Genomic DNA, 15,302 nt, shown 5'->3' on the forward strand with positions numbered 1-15,302 from the left:
TTTCCACTTCGTCGCCACTGTTGTGTCTGTGTGTTGATAGAGACACTGAAGACAGGAGTTGGTTTCATAGGTATTTACTAAACAAAGTCTGGAGGGGAACTAACGGATACAACACAATATACAGGCTTATATAGCCCGAGTGGCCATTACCGGCATTACAGTACACATGGGGCTCTTAAAGGCACATACACTACTATCACCATTTGGAGGGGGGGTGGGGAAACAACGTTATGTCTCACCATTCACTGCAACTCACTAAGCCACTTTCAAAGGTGCACACAAATCTGTCCAAGAACGCAAAGTGTTGAAAATAAAGATTTCAATGTTTGACAGCACATTACCAGAAACTTCACATGAACATTGGCTAAACCACCCAAGTGCCTACCCATGTAAGTTGGTATGCTTGCAGTAGGATGAGGTTGAGTGTGAGGGGTGGCTAGTGAGATGGGGAAGTGATCATGTAGATAGAGGGGTTTGGGTGGAGGTGCAAGGTAAGTTGGTGTGAGTAAAGATGTGCAGGAGTAGGGTAGGGAAGGGAAGGCAGAGTGGTGGGGATGTGATGAGTGGCACAGCAGGATGAGGTTGAGTGTGGCATGGCAGTAACATTTCGTGATCTACTGAGATCATTGAAAGGCTTGCGCCACTGCAGCCTGGCCCTCCTGACGACATCCCTGTTTGTGTCCTCCTGTGCAATGTGCAACCAGGCTGCGTTGGTATCCTGGGGAGATGTTTCCCGCCCATGGGAAGGGAAGAGAACCTCCCTGCCTGCTGTGACTCCCTCCATAAGCAGATGGAGGGTGTAATGGGAGAGCCTGGGTGCAGCCGTGCACCTTTGTGCAGTGCTTGTCAGTGTTTGCAGCACCTCAATGCTGCAGAACACTGACAGCAGAACTGTCAAAATCAATTTGGACATGACCCCTTTAAGGAAACCAGCTGATGACGCATCATCAAATGACGAAATCAGACCCGCCACCTATTGATTGGACGGTAACGTCACAGGGCAGGCTTAACAAGGCCCATCATCGGAATATCTTGTTGGAGGCCGGGATCGAGACAGATACGAGGTCCCCACATGCCACCCGCCCCGGACCCGTCGAGGTTTGAAAAGTCCAGCCCAGCGTATCTCAGTGAGGATTCTTCAATCTGATTGGTTGAAGAGCCTCGCTGTTTCTTGTCCCGAGATCCCACAGATGCCCTGTAGAGGGTGCCGTGCTGGATCATACACCAGATTTGAGCAAGTCTCCACTCAAATGGCTGCAAAAACTTTGTGAGCAGCTGTCAGTGAGGTGAATGGCGAGCGTCATTCCTTCGCCACTGACTGCAAAATCCGGGCCAATATGTATTCTTAAAGTCTTCTCTCTACACTTCTATCAATTGGCCAAAATGAAAAGACACAGTAGCAATTCAAACAGTTTTTGTGCACACATGATCAATACTTAACTCTTAGAACAGTAAACAACATTAATTTTCCAAAAAGTTGCAAAACATATAAAAAATACATGAGAATCATATGTACAGAGAAGGTATAATTGAAAAAATAAGATTCCTAGCCAGTAACTACCCTACGTACTTCAAGTATTCTCTGTACATACTTATACGGATTGTGTAAGTGGCATAATCTAAAGCGGTGAACACAACTATGGAACTTAATTGTAAAGGTGAAAGACCAAGGATAATATGGCTCAACCAAAAAAGGACAAACAGAAAGCAAGCACATGAACATTATTCTATGTGGCTCTAAAACTGAAATTAGCTGCTAATGGTGATGAATGATCAGGTCTGCCCAGCTAATTCATTGTAAAACAGAAGAAAGCTGTACTCTCAAATACCCTATCCATGCGCAAACAGTTTTCCAAAGAGTTTGGAAGTTTGAGGACAGGTTCATCCTCTATATCTATATCCAAAAACAAGGACTAAAATGAGACATCACAAAAGCCAGGGCCTCTATTTCAACAGCATATCTGGGACAAGAACAAATAACCTATTTAGAGTGGTGGTACAAGCATAACTTGCAGTCAATATTCATAAAACACTTGGGTTACTAGTAGCTAGCCTCCCTCAGATCGATAGATTTTTGAATATTAAGGGAATCAAGGGATGTGGGGATAGTGCAGGAAAGTGGAGATGAGGTAGATCAGCCATGATCTCACTGAATGGCAGAGCAGGCTCGAAGGGCCAAATGGCCTACTCCTGCTCCTATTTCTTATGTTCTCAGATCACGTTTGAAAAAATCCCATAAATAACTGTTTCATTATTTCTGGAAGTTATGACAAGTTTGTTATTTAAATACTTTTCCCTGGTCAAGAGGATCTGTTGCAACATAAGTGAAGAAATTCTTTAATTCAAATGGTTAGGAATCTATTTTTTTTATTCTTCCTGGGATATGGGCGTCGCTGGCAAGGCCAGCATTTATTGCCCATCACTAATTGCCCTCGAGAAGGTGGTGGTGAGCCGCCTTCCTGAACCGCTGCAGTCTGTGTGGTGAAGGTACTCCCATAGAGTTGTTAGCGAGGGAGTTCCAGGATTCTGACCCAGCAATGGCAATATATTTCTAAGTCAGGATGGTGTGTGACTTGGATGGGGAATTTGGAGGTGATGGTGTTCACGTGTGCCTCCTGCCCCTGACCTTCTAGGCGGTAGAGGTCGTGGGTTTGGGAGGTGCTGTCAAAGAAGTTATGGTCTTACATAACTGCACCCCTCTCCACATATACAGTTATATAGTTCGCTAAAATAAATCCAATCACGAAAAAAAGCTAGAAATCTTAAATCTAACAAAGAGGGTAAGAAAACATCTCTCAGGATCTTAAGTAGGAAATATACTGAATAGAAGAGGATCAACAGCAGTAGCATTTTCTTGTCACTTAACTATTATGGTTTTGCCAGTCAGAAAATACCTATTTAAAACTGGTTTGAACTGATCCAGTTTCCCAATTGAGAAAATAAAGTAATTTTACATGTGGAAAGGGCTGAAAATAAAACTTTGAATAATTATAGTAGCAACCTCATCTGAGGGGGGAAAAAAAGGCAAAATGAGCATTCTTTTTGACAGCTGTTATGCAAATTTCAGATACAATCATCATAAATGTAAGAACATTGTTAAAGTTTCATACCATCAGCCGGCACATACAGAACAAAACACTGAACAAGGTCTCCAAAGCCCTTTGACAATCTTCAGCGCCATTTTCACCCTATCAAATAGAAAAAGCAACCAGAATTACCAGCAAATTCTCCCCTATGAAACGAGAAAGCAATAATGGTTAGACACTGGTAGCCTTTTCAAAGTTAGGTCATCTAAATTGTATTTTTATGGAAAGATAAAGCCCCATGCCCAGTCTATCATCACTACTATTAATTCCCACCACGAACATAGTCTAAATTTATCTATACTTGACCCCATTGCTGCTGAAACTCTCATTCATGCCCAGGTCTCAAGCACCGATAGAAGAGAAACTAAAAATAAATTAAGGGGAGCAACTTATTGTGCTCAATATTATTATTTTTTTAATGGTAATATAGAAAATAATGGGACTTAAGATAGATAAATCTCCAGCACCATGGTTTCCACCCAAGGGAATTAAAAGTTTACCTACCTTTAATCTCCTGCGGTTCATTCTCACATACCAGTTGGTTAGCATGTCCACAAATTTGACTAGTCTTGGCACCACAGTGTAAAGCCTGTATGCTTTTAAATAAAAAGTTAAATATATTTAAAAAACTATCTATATATATATATATGAATGAATGAATATAAGGCTCAAAGTGTCACACTTGCACCAGATTGGGTTAAATATATTTACAAATTGCAATGAATAGGTAGGGAAGCTTCCAAAGAACAAGTGCATTTTAAATATTTTCTTTTTAAAAGTTTCCTGACTATACGCTATTAGCTTCGAATTGACAAGTTACAGTTTACACAGTGCTATTAACATTGCATAATGTCCCAAAGCAGTTTGTGGTTCAGAATTAAACAAGCAGGTGAAAGGGGTCTCAGGCAAGTGGTCAAAGTTGTTTAAGAGATTGGTTTTAAAAAAGGTTAAGGAGTTGGGAAGGGGTGCAATTTTGAAGTTGTTGTGTTGAGGGTTGGAATGACTTTAAGTGGGATAGGATTTAGGCAGTAAAGTTCTGGATGATATGTTTATGTAGGCTAGAGCTTAGGAGGCCAATGAGGAAAGCAATGAAGAAGTCGAATCTGACGGTAACAAAAGCACAATGAGAGTTTCAACAGCATAGGAGGTGAGGTAGGTGTGCAGACACGCAATGTTTATGAGATGGAAATAGGCAGTCTTCGTGATGGACTAGACAAAAGCATTGAAGCTCATTTCATGATCGAGCAAGACACCAAGGGCGCACAACACTGGGTTGAAGTTGAGAAGAGGTAGAAACTGGTGGGGAGGAGGGGTGATTGAAGGTCGATTTACAGCACCGCCTCAAAAGGAGCTTTGGTTCAGTTAGACTTTGTGGCTTAATAGGTGCAGGCCAGATTAAACACAGCTCCAAGAGCAGCAGAGAGGTTTCCTCAAGGCTGTTGATTTAAATCTGTTCAGACACGGCGATCGAGAAGTCAATACCGTCCTTCATTGCGCATTAAAATATAACAATTTACAATGAGCAACACTAAGGAAAATTCACAGGATTTAGCAAGGAGTAGAGATATGAATTTAGTTGAGGATTTTTTCTTTTTTTTAAAAAAAGTAGATCAGGCCCTTAAAATGAACTTGGATGATGGTGTGAGCTGGGTGGGATGAATTCATGTTTTTTGCACCTTCATTCTGATGTTAAAATTATTGAGCAGACTTTTTAAAAAAAATTGTGAACCTTTGGATGACCTTTGATAATGTTTTCCTCTTCAAGTTAGGTCTAAAAATGTTGCTCTAGGATACAAACCTATGTAGATGTGTAATGCTAATTAATTTTCTTCCCTAAAATTAAGAGTTTTACACATTATTTATTCCTGGGCCAAAACCACTTAATGCCACCCAATTTGTAGTCAAAAGTGCACAACACTCTTTGGCAGTGGACTTCACTGACCTGATCTATGATAGCCAACCAGAAGCATACCTCTTGTAATTCTGCACATTGTGGGGTGATGCATGTTCATAACAGGAGTTTTGCTTTGTCTTTCTGCTACATACTACAACAGAATTTTATTTATTTATACATATATGTACATTTCTAAAATGTTGACTGCAGGGTTAATTCGTTATTGATTTATTTTTAACTGAGAAAAAGAACATCCTTTTATTCCTTGTCATCACTTAATAACGTGCACAAACATTGTTATAACAACTATGGGCACTAGGCATTGGGCCTATAAGTACGTTCATGGCAGGAAAAAAAATGAACTATAAAATTGGTATGACAATGTTGAACCAATGCTTTACAACGGATTGTACCAATTGCCTCTCTATTATGACACAAAATGTTTATACATAAAGGTAAATTAAAAATAATTTCAAAAAGTATCTAACATGGTCAAGTAACTCCAGCAGTTCAGCACTTCATTCCCAATCAAGAAATTATGGGTGCCGATCACTCAAACTATCCTGCACCAAGTCCAACTCCCATCCTTGCTGACCTACATGGACCCCTGCTCCTCCAATTTAAAATTTTCATCCTTGTGTTTAAATCCCTTCATAGCCTTAACTCTACCTAGAGAAAAAGATTGGTGAAGTCAAGCGTAGGTCCCTTGCAGTCAGAATCAGGGGAGTTTATAATGGGGAACAAAGAAATGGAAAACCAATTAAATACATACTTTGGTTCTGTCTTCACACAGGAGGACACAAATAACCTCCCAGAGATGTCAGGGAACATAGGGTCTAATGAGAGGGAGGAACTGAATGAAATCAGTATTTGTAGGGAAATGATGTTAGGGAAATTGATGGGATTGAAGGTGGATAAATCCCCAGGGCCTGATAATCTACATCCTAAGGTACTTAAGGAAATGGCCCTAGAAATAATAGATGCATTGCTGGTCATCTTCCAAAATTCTATAGACTCTGGAACAGTTCCCATGGATTGGAGGGTAGCTAATGTAACCCCACTATTCAAAAAAGGTGGTAGAGAGAAAACGGGGAATTATAGACCGGTAAGCCTGACATCGGTAGTGGGGAAAATGCTAGAGTCCATTATAAACGATGTAATAGCAGAGCACTTGGAAAACAGTGACAGGATTGGACAAAGTCAACATGGATTTACAAAAGGTAAATCGTGCTTGACTAATCTACTGGAATTTTTTGAGGATGTAACTGGTAGAATAGATGAGGGCGAACCAGTGGATGTGGTGTATTTGGACTTTCAGAAGGCTTTCGATAAGGTCCCGCATAAGAGATTAGCGTGTAAAGTTAAAGCACGTGGGATTGGGGGTAAGGTACTGACTTGGTTGGCAGACAGGAAGCAAAGAGTTGGAATAAACGGGTCTTTTTCCGAGTGGCAGGCAGTGACTAGTGGGGTACTGCAGGGATCGGTGCTAGGACCCCAGTTATTCAAAATATATATTAATGATCTAGACGAGGAACTAGATGTAATATCTCCAAGTTTGCAGACGACACAAAACTGGGTGGACGTGTGTGCTGTGAGGAGGATGCCGAGAAACTCCAGTATGATTTGCACAGGTTGGGTGATTGGGCAGATGCATGGCAGATGCCGTATAATGTGGATAAATGCGAGGTTATCCACTTTGGTGGCAAAAACACGAAGGCAGATTATTATCTGAACGGCAATAGATTGGGAAAAGGGGAAGTACAACGAGACCTGGGTGTCCTTGTGCACCAGTCGCTGAAGGTAAGCATGCAGGTGCAGCAAGCGGTTAAGAAGGCAAATGGTATGTTGTCCTTCATAGCGAGAGGATTGGAGTACAGGAACAAGGATGTCTTGCTGCAGTTGTACAGGGCCTTGGTGAGACCACACCTTGAGTATTGTGTGCCGTTTTGGTCGCCTTATCTGAGGAAGGATGTTCTTGCCATGGAGGGAGTTCAGCGAAGATTCACCAGGCTGATACCTGGGATGGCAGGAATGACGTATGAGGAGAGATTGGGTCGATTGGGCTTATACTCGCTGGAGTTTAGACGGATGAGAGAGGATCTCATTGAAACTTATAAAATTCTGACATGACTGGACAGACTAGATGCAGGAAGGATGTTTCCGATGTTCGGGGAGTCCAGAACCAGGGGTCACAGTCTAAGGATAAGGGGTAATTTCTTCACCCAGAGAGTGGTGAACCTGTGGAATTCTCTACCACAGAAGGCAGTAGAGGCCAATTCATTAAATATATTCAAGAAGGAGTTGGATATATTTCTTAAGGCTAAAGGGATCAAGGGATATGGGGAGAAAGCAGGGACAGGGTACTGAGTTTGGATGATCAGCCATGATCGCATTGAATGGCGGAGCAGACTCGAGGGGCCGAATGGCCTACTCCTGCTCCTATCTTCTATGATTGGCAGCCGTGCATTCAGATACCTAGGCGCCGTGCTCTGGAATTCCTCCCCAACCTCTTGCATCTTCCTCTCCTCCTTTAAGCCCCTCCTCTTTGTCTAAGCTTTTGGTCACCTCTCCTAATATTTCCTTCTTTGGCTTGGCATCCATTTTTGTTCGATTGTCCCTCTGTGAGGCACCTTGGGAAGTCTTGCTACATGGAAGGAGCGATATAAATGCAAGTTGTTGTTTTTGTGATAGTTCAAGGGTCTATAAAATATCCAGAAAGAGAATATGGAAGATTAGCACAGAATTTTTTTTACTATGTCTTCACATTTATGATTACCTTCCATTTCTGCCTTGAAAAACTGGATGAGGGATTGTGCAAATGAAAGTATCCATTTATCCATGATGTTGTCACTGTCCTCAGCCATGCTTTCATTGAAAAGGAATTGTATATCATTTTCCTGGAATGAGAAATTTACCAGTGATTTAAAAATAATTGAATAACTGTCGGTACACTTTATATTGCACTGTAATTTTTCTATGTTTAAAAATATAAAATTATGACATTAAGCCAATATTCTAATCTACACACTTCAGTGTAAGTGTACTGAAACAAACCGAAATGTAGAGATTATGAATTATGATGCATCTGATTTGTGGAATTTCACTTAAACATACTCCTGTACCTTATGCAATCTCTGAACATTCTGAACAAGGAATCTGTATGCATTGTACCAAGGCAGGAAAACATCCTTGAGAACGTCTCTCACTCCATCCTCTTTAAACCGTAAATTTTCTGCTCTCACAACAGGGGAATTAATAAGGTACAGCCTGAAAAAGAATATTTACATAGTTTATGGAGGATGGCCTATATAGTCAAACACAGAATTCAAATAATAATATCTATACATAGAAACATAGAAGATAGGAGCAGGAGTAGGCCATTCGGCCCTTCGAGCCTGCTCCGCCATTCAATGTGATCATGGCTGATCATCCAAATTCAGTACCCTGTCCCTGCCTTTTCCCCATATCCCTTGATCCCTTTAGCCTCAAGAAATATATCCAACTCTTTCTTGAATATATTTAATGAACTGGCCTCCACCGCCCTCTGTGGCAGAGAATTCCACAGGTTCACCACTCTCTGGGTGAAGAAATTCCTCCTCATTTCAGTCCTAAATGGCTTACCCCTTATCCTTAGACTATGACCCCTGGTTTTGGACTCCCCGGCCATCAGAAACATCCTTCCTGCATCTAGTCTGTCCAGGCCTGACAGAATTTTATAGGTTTCGATGAGATCCCCTCTCATTCTTCTAAACTCCAGTGAGTATAAGCCCAATCGACACAATCTCTCCTCATACGTCATTCCTGCCATCCCAGGTATCAGCCTGGTGAATCTTCGCTGCACTCCCTCCATGGCAAGAACGTCCTTCCTCAGGTAAGGTGACCAAAACTGCACACAATACTCAAGGTGCGGTCTCACCAAGACCCTGTACAACTGTAGCAAGACATCCTTGTTCCTGTACTCGAACCCTCTTGCTACGAAGGCCAACATACCATTTGCCTTCTTAACCGCCTGCTGCACCTGCATGCTTACCTTCAGCGACTGGTGCACAAGGACACCCAGGTCTCTTTGCACTTCCCCTTCTCCCAATCTATTGCCATTCAAATAATAATCTGCCTTCCTGTTTTTGCCACCAAAGTGGATAACCTCACATTTATCCACATTATAGTGCATTTGCCATGTTTCTGCCCAATCACCCAACCTGTCCAAGTCGTACTGGAGTTTCCCGACATCCTCCTCGCAGCTTACCCTCCCGCCCAGCTTTGTGTCGTCTGCAAATTTGGAGATATTACATCCAATTCCCTCATCCAGATCATTAATATATATTGTGAACAGCTGGGGTCCTAGGGCCGATCCTTGCGGTACCCCACTAGTCACTGTCTGCCACTCGGAAAACAACCTGTTTATTCCAACTCTTTGCTTTCTGTCCGCCAACCAGTTCTCTATCCAAGTCAATACCTTGCCCCCAATCCCATGTGCCTTAATTTTGCACGCTAATCTCTTGTGCGGGACCTTATCGAAAGCCTTCTGAAAGTCCAAATACACCACATCCACTGGTTCTCCCTTATCTATTTTACCAGTTACATCCTCAAAAAATTCCAGTAGATTAGTCAAGCATGATTTACCTTTTGTAAATCCATGTTGACTTTGTCCGATCCTGTCACTGCTTTCCAAGTGCTCTGCTATTACATCTTTTATAATACTCTAGCATTTTCTCCACTACCGATGTCAGGCTTACCGGTCTATAATTCCCCGCTTTTTCTCTACCACCTTTTTTGAATAGTGGGGTAACATTAGCTACCCTCCAATCCATGGGTACCGTTCCAGAGTCTATCGAGTTCTGGAAGATGATCAGTAATGCATCTACTATCTCTCGGGCCACTTCATTTATCGGCCTTCAGTCCCATCAATTTTCCTAACACCATTTTCCTGCAAATACTGATTTCTTTCAGTTCCTCGCTTTCATCAGACCCTATGTTCCCCGGCATCTCTGGGAGGTTATTTGTGTCCTCCTTTGTGAAGACAGAACCAAAGTATGCATTTAGTTGGTCTGCCATTTCCTTGTTTCCCATTATAAATTCCCCTGATTCTGACTGTAAAGGACCTACGCTTGACTTCACTAATCTTTTTCTCTTCACAGATCTATAAAAGCTTTTACAGTCAGTTTTTATGTTCCCTGATAGCTTACTCTCATTCTATTTTCCCTTTCTTAATTAATCCCTTTGTCCTCCTTTGTTGACTCCTGAACTGCTCCCAATCCTCAGGATTATTGCTTTTTCTAGCCAATTTATATGTCCTCTCCTTGGATCTTATGCTATCCCTAATTTCCCTTGTTAGCCACGGTTGAGTCACCTTTTTTGTTTTATTTTTACGCCAAACTGGGATGAACAAATTCTGTCGCTCATCCATTCGGTCTTTGAATGTTTGCCATTGCCTATCCACCGTCAACCCTTTGAGCGCCATTCCCCACTCAATCCTACCCAGCTCGCTCCTCAGACCATCGTAGTTTCCTTTATTTAAATTGAGGACCCTTGTCTCTGAGTCAACTACTTCATTCTCCATCTTAATGAAGAATTCGGTCATATTATGATCGCTCCGACCCAAGGGGCCTCGTACAACAAGATTGCTAATTAATCCTTTCTCGTTGCATAATACCCAGTCTAAGATGGCCTGATCTCTGGTTGGTTCCTCGACATATTGGTCCAGGAAACCATCCCGTAAACACTCCAGGAATTCCTCCTCCACAGTATTGTTACTCATTTGGTTGGCCCAATCAATATGTAGATTAAAGTCACCCATGATGGCTGCTGTGCCCTTATTGCACGCTTCTTTAATTTCCCTTTTAATGCCATCCCCAACCTCCTCCTTACTGTTTGGCGGTCTATATACCACTCCCACTAATGTTTTTTTCCCCCTTAGTATGTCTCAATTCTACCCATACAGATTCCACATCATCAGCGCTAATATCCTTCATTACAATTGTATTAATCCCTTCTTTAACCAGTAATGCTACCCCACCTCCCTTTCCTTTTTGCCTATCTTTCCTGAATATCGAATACCCCTGGATGTTGAGTTCCCAGTCTTGGCCATCCTTGAGCCACGTTTCTGTAATCCCAACCAAATCGTATTCGTTTACCTCTACTTGCGCAGCCAATTCATCCACCTTATTACAAATGCTCCTCGCATTAAGACACAAAGCCTTCAGGCTTGTTTTTTTAACGCTCTTAGACCTATTAGAATTATTATTTACTGTGGCCACGTTTGATTTAAACCGTTGATTTCTCTGACTGCCACTTTTGTTTTTCTCCTTCCTATCTTATGCTTTTATCCCTGTTTTCCTTTCCTCTGTCTCCCTGCTCAGGTTCCCAACCCCCTGCCATTTTAGTTTAAACCCCCCCGAACAGTGCTAGCAAACCTCCCTGCAAGGATATCTGTCGCAAAGTACTACAAATATTTTAAAAATTTCAAATATAAATGCAGGATATTTCGCTTCTGAAATCAAATTCAATTAGTAATCTGCAATAGTGCTACATACAAGTTAAAATAGATACATGTGAGAAACTCAATACAGATTAACTATCTTCAAATGTGTGCCCAAACTACAAAATAGTCTGGTAATAATTATATTGGCCCAGAAATTTGGGTCGGGGGCTTCCCGCATTGCAAGCCCCCAACCTGCACTTATCTACCGCGCCGGCCATTGAGCTGTGGGCCCCCTGGAATTGCGATCCTGGGCCTCCTCCAACTGCCGGCGCGCAGTGCTTGCGTATCCCAGGGGCGCAGTTAGCTCGATGCGTCCCCTGGGATCACGTGGGCCATGGGGAGCCAATGGTAGCAGGGAATGCTTCATTCATAAGTTTGACAGGAAGACCTGTCAAACCTATAAATACTATAAGCCCCAAAACATCACTAAATCTTCAAATAAATTTTTTAAAAACATCACATTTTTAAAATAAACTATAAATTACATGAAATAACTATTTTAAACAATAATTTAAATTTTATTTTCTAACGGGGCAAAAAATAAACTTACCTTTCTTTAAAGTATTTAAAAATAATAAACCTGTGGAAAAAATGTTTTAATTTTAATTAATTCACCACTTACCTTGTAAAAAGCAGGCCTTGCGACTGCTTTTTACATGTCTAACTTCTGGAGACTTACCTTCCCGGGAAAACCTGCAAAAAAAACGCAAGTTCGATGCGCACGCGCTGCCTCTCCTGCGCACGCATTCCACCTCTTAACCCCTTCTTTCAGAGGAACGGAAGTGCCGGTTTCCCGCGCATGCGCAGTGCATGCACGAAACCGGCACTTCCATTGGGCTTACGGGTGAGTACCCCATGCGTACTCACCCGTGGAGACCTGAATTTCTGGACCATTGACTTTTAGATCATTAAAAAGTTATATTAAATATAAATTGTTAAACAATTAAGGTAAACACAGTCCAGTTAAATAATGTTATTGTAACTCATTACAATAAAACAAATCCTTAAGCTAAAATTGTTGGCTACACAACAGAATTCACCATTTTACAAAAACCACCACTCAATCACAGAAGTATATTTTACTTTTAGGCACATGATGCCATGTTATATTCGGATTTCAATCACAAATTCTCAGCTTAATCATGTTTAACAGACTTTACCTTCTGGGTTACTTCAAACTTTAACATGGTGTGACAGAATACATCCATGTAAAATGCATTAGTCACAACTTGCAGTATTTTTTGAAAGTTTAATGTTTTAAATATGAAAAATGCTGAAATTTAGCTTTTGACAGACATTATGTATACAATCAGCTATTTTTTTTAAATCAGAGGTGGCAAAAAGTACCATACAATTGATAAAACCTCCAAAGTTATAAATTAGGTTTGTAAATGTTTTTAAGTCACATTAGGATGATGACAGGTTTCAAATAGACCAGGAGATTTTATTCTTTTTCATCATAACATGTCAGATTTTTCGGAGCATTTAAATAAGGTGGCTTATTTAACCAGGCTATTTAGTCATATTACACAAAGAAGTCACGTTGCAGATGTCGTCGGTATGTACTGATCGTATTGATTTGAAACGAGGTGCAACCAGGAGTCCATTAACTGACTGCAACAAATCGCAAACAAAATTTGTAGGTTTGCTCTCTGCCCATCTTCATAACCTGACGTTCTTTACCATAATGTGAACAGCGGCAAAATAGGCTGGAATACCAGGCGACTGTGCTATAGAGGGATGGAATGTGGAACAGCGTCTACAGTTCTACATATTATCAATCTCAGCCATGGGAAAACACCAAATGGAAGAAAACATTTTAAACATCTATAAAAAGAGGTAGGAAAATTCCATATAAAACACAATGTTAAAACATAGGTATGCTTATGTTATACTATAAAGGTATAGGAATCTTTGAACTTTGGGTGCCATTTTGACGTACTTTAATGGACAAGGAGAAACAATAAAAATGTTATAAATGTGATAAATGTGATAAAGTTATTAGCAGATTATCTGGACAGACAAACAGCTATGAGTTTGATTCTCTCTCATTATCTTTGATTAGCCTACGTGATGTACTGTTACTTAACAACTCATGAATACTCCAGTTTTTCTTTTTGCACTCCCAATTTATCTTCGACATCTCATATCACTTGAATCAATGTACATAAGAACATAGGAATTGCTGGACGAAGAGAGACCAATGTCCTGGTAGTTGAATGATACAACAATAATGGAGTTGCTGACTAATGTGCCTCTCTCATTTGCTGAAGTTGATAGTTCAACATTTTCTGGAAAGATGTTGAAAAACCAAGTACGCTGCCATAAAAGGATGTACATCTTACCTCAGTGCATCCGCGCCGTACCGGTTTACAATATGCATTGGATCTGGGTAGTTCTTTTTACGTTTGCTCATTTTCTGACCATCACTAAATGAAGATGAGAACAGAAATATGGTTCATTGATTACATATTAAAAATTGCATGCATTTTTGAACTGAAAATAAAGAAATGTTATAACTAAACAAATAATTTATTTCCAGATTGATTTTCATTAAGGCAGCTGTATCTTCCTAATTCCAATTCTGATTAGATCATATCAATGTTGAATTCAACTTCACCACGTCCTACTCTGTTAGCATCAAACATCCAATCCTATTTTCATCTTTGGTAAAATTAATTTTCTTTGGCAAAATTCCTCCCTTAGGACTTAAATATTATATTGACTTGACTTCAAGTCCAGTAAAATCAAAAGCTCATATCTCAAGAGTTGGTCCACAAATGCCAGCTTGCTTAAGATTTCTTGTTACCTTTAAATCTATCTTTACCTCCAGAGTTTGAATTACAAAAAAATACCACTCTATAGCTATGCCTAACATTAAAAGAAAGCCTCTGCAGAAAGACTTCCATTCCCTGCACCACATTTGCCTCCATGTCCTCAGAAAACAGAAAGTTCATGGGCGTCCCGAGAATGTGACCCAGTTCACTCCATCACAGGAAATGAATTTGAGGTGGGCGTTGAAGACACTTGCTTTTGACTTCCAGATACAGCAGAATGCAGAGGAACTTGTCCAAAATGATGCCCAGTATTTACTCAATCCTGCACAGACTCTATCCTTCCATTATCACATTGCTGTTTGTGGGAGTTTGCTGTGCGCAAATTGGCTCCCGTGTTTCCTACATTACACTTCAAAAAGTACTTCATTGGCTGTAAAGCGCTTTGGGACGTCTGGTGGTCATGAAAGGCGTTATATAAATGCAAGTCTTTCTTTCTTTCCCTCTCAGATGAACATTGGCCTCAATGGTACAATTAACACATATTTTGGTCCGACCATGCCTCCAGCCATTCTGGATAAGTGTCCTGGAAGTTGCTAAATTTGACAATATTACCAAACGCTGTTCCATTGCAATTAACCTACTATCCTGGGGATCTACACAAAAGCATGCAGGTTAGAGTTCGTTTTGCAACTCTGAATTTTCTTACTGTGACACAGAACAGACCAATACTTCCCTTAACTTGGCAAAAATAGTACAAAGTTCCTGTAGAATGTTTGAACAGTTAATACTTGGACTATGTTTGGAACTGGGCAAGCTCCAAGCTGTTTCAGCCTTATACCTAACATTACCCACCCTACCCCACCCATACGGGTACCTCCAAACATGCAGATAGCTGACCAGGGAGAAGGAAGGAAAAAAAAAAAGAGTACATTTGTAATGATCCTCAACTTCTGTAGTACTGTTCCCAGACTACAATAGCGTCTGAAGAAAATGAATTACAGTTTATACAGGTTACATTAGAGCTTAAGCTAAAAGTTGGATTATTTGATGATGAGTGATCAATG

At 40.8% G+C, this 15,302-nt stretch overlaps 1 protein-coding gene across 2 annotated transcripts in view; it reads right to left on the reverse strand.

Moving 5' to 3' along the window:
* iars1 (isoleucyl-tRNA synthetase 1) overlaps positions 1-15,302 on the reverse strand; it is a 274,070-nt gene that overhangs the window by 123,385 nt on the left and 135,383 nt on the right. For both annotated transcript variants that reach the window (XM_086001804.1, XM_086001803.1), the window contains exons 18-22: positions 13,807-13,890; positions 8,103-8,247; positions 7,757-7,877; positions 3,591-3,682; positions 3,111-3,188 (exon numbers count right to left, since the gene is read on the reverse strand). In XM_086001804.1, the coding sequence (XP_085857930.1) occupies positions 3,111-3,188; positions 3,591-3,682; positions 7,757-7,877; positions 8,103-8,247; positions 13,807-13,890 (520 nt within the window). The remainder of the gene's footprint in view (positions 1-3,110; positions 3,189-3,590; positions 3,683-7,756; positions 7,878-8,102; positions 8,248-13,806; positions 13,891-15,302) is intronic.

Source organism: Somniosus microcephalus, chromosome 11 (genome assembly GCF_052327205.1).
Source record: "Somniosus microcephalus isolate GS21.2 chromosome 11, FLI_Smic_1.0, whole genome shotgun sequence".
In the NCBI taxonomy this organism is placed as follows: domain Eukaryota; kingdom Metazoa; phylum Chordata; class Chondrichthyes; order Squaliformes; family Somniosidae; genus Somniosus; species Somniosus microcephalus.